The following is a 1,510-nucleotide window of genomic DNA, read 5'->3' on the forward strand; positions in this document are numbered from 1 at the left end:
CCCCCCCCCCCCCCTCCGGTCCCCGCTACCTGTGCGGCGCTGCGTGGCCAGCTTGCTGGGGCCGCGAGTCAGCGTGTACATCCTGCGGCCCCCCGACGGCACGGCCCGGCCCGGCACGGCCCCGCCGCTGCTGCCGGCCGAGTGCGATCCGCGCCCCCCCGCCACCCCCCGGGCCTTTAACCGGGCCCGCCCCCTCCTTAAAGGGGCGGTTCGCCGAGCGCGTGGCCGTGGGGGGCCGTGGGGGGGGGGCGTGGGAGCTCGGGGGGGGTCGCTGCGAGGTGCGCGGGGGTCGCGCTGCGGCGTGGGAGGCGCGCGTGGGGCGCGTGGGGGGCGTGGGGGCACGGGGGCCGTGGTGGCCGTGGTGGCACGGGGCCATGGAGGGCGCAGGGCACGGCCCACGTGGAGCGCAGGGGCGGGGAGGGCGCAGGAGACACTCGTGCGACACCCGGGGGACACGCGCGGGACCCCTGGGAGGACACAAGGCACGCGCAGGGGACAAGGAGGAGTGGCGGCTGGGACGCGCCACAGCGGGCAGGGGACACCCAGGGGACAGCACGAGGTGCCAGGGCACGGCCGAGCGCTGTGGCTGGCACCGCGTGTCCTGGGCCGCAGAAGTGCCACCACCCCCTGTCCCTGCGCGAGGGGACAGCGAGGGGGCCTGGGTCTGGGTGAGGGCAGCACCTCGCTCCTGCCACTCTGTGTCCCCAAACCCACGTGGGGCTTGGGGACACCCCTGGGCGCTGCCACCCACTGAGCCTGGAGGTCCCCGAGCTGCATGGGCACCCCCAGCGCTGCTCCCTACGGGGCCACCCCGCAGGGCAGGACGAGGGGCTGGGTGGCTGCGTCCCCGTCCCCGTGCCGAGGTGACCTTTGGATGGGGAAGGTGTGCCGAGGTCTGCGGGCCAGAACGCGTGGTGGGAGGCGTGGGGCCGGGGGTGGCCCCCATGCCGGGGCGGTGTCACTGGGGGGTGCTGGGGGCTTTGGGGAGAGGCTGTGGGACGAAGCTCGTTGGGGTGGTGAGGATGCCTGGGCCGTGCTCCGGGGCCTGCACAGCCCTCCGGTGCTGCTCGTGCAGCAGGGCCGGATCCTGCAAGGTGCTGGGCACCCCTGGCCGGCCCATGGGGGTGCAGCCAGCAGCCACCCAGAGCTCCCCCAGCCCCTCCAGGATAGCTCGCACAGCTGACCCTGGTTAACGTGACTGACCCTGCAGCCCGGGGGACCTCGGTGTTCCCGTCCTGCCACCAGCTCGCTGCCGCCCTGGGGGGTCGTGCCTCAGTTTCCCCACCCGAGACAGAAGCAGATGGCCGAGGACACCCGTGTGCATGTTGGTCACTGCGTGGCCTCCCCACAGTTCGCTACGCACAGGCCCGGAGCCTCGCAGCACCCCGGGCTTCGGCGGGGGCACCGCGGCCGACGGGGGCCGTCGGGGGGCTCTGCGGGGAGGAAAGGGAAGGGGGAAGCGGGGCCGGGCCAAGCTCAAAAGCAGCGGGGCTTGGAGAACACTTCAGCC

At 74.7% G+C, this 1,510-nt stretch overlaps 1 protein-coding gene across 1 annotated transcript in view; it reads right to left on the bottom strand.

Annotated features, from left to right (window-relative positions):
• MCRIP2 (MAPK regulated corepressor interacting protein 2) overlaps positions 1-164 on the bottom strand; it is a 6,344-nt gene extending 6,180 nt beyond the window's left edge. Inside the window, exon 1 of the mRNA XM_035339363.1 lies at positions 30-164. Within this exon, the coding sequence (XP_035195254.1) occupies positions 30-81 (52 nt within the window). The 5' untranslated portion in view covers positions 82-164. The remainder of the gene's footprint in view (positions 1-29) is intronic.
• Positions 165-1,510: the final 1,346 nt, after the last annotated feature.

This window comes from Oxyura jamaicensis, chromosome 14 (genome assembly GCF_011077185.1).
Source record: "Oxyura jamaicensis isolate SHBP4307 breed ruddy duck chromosome 14, BPBGC_Ojam_1.0, whole genome shotgun sequence".
NCBI lineage: Eukaryota > Metazoa > Chordata > Aves > Anseriformes > Anatidae > Oxyura > Oxyura jamaicensis.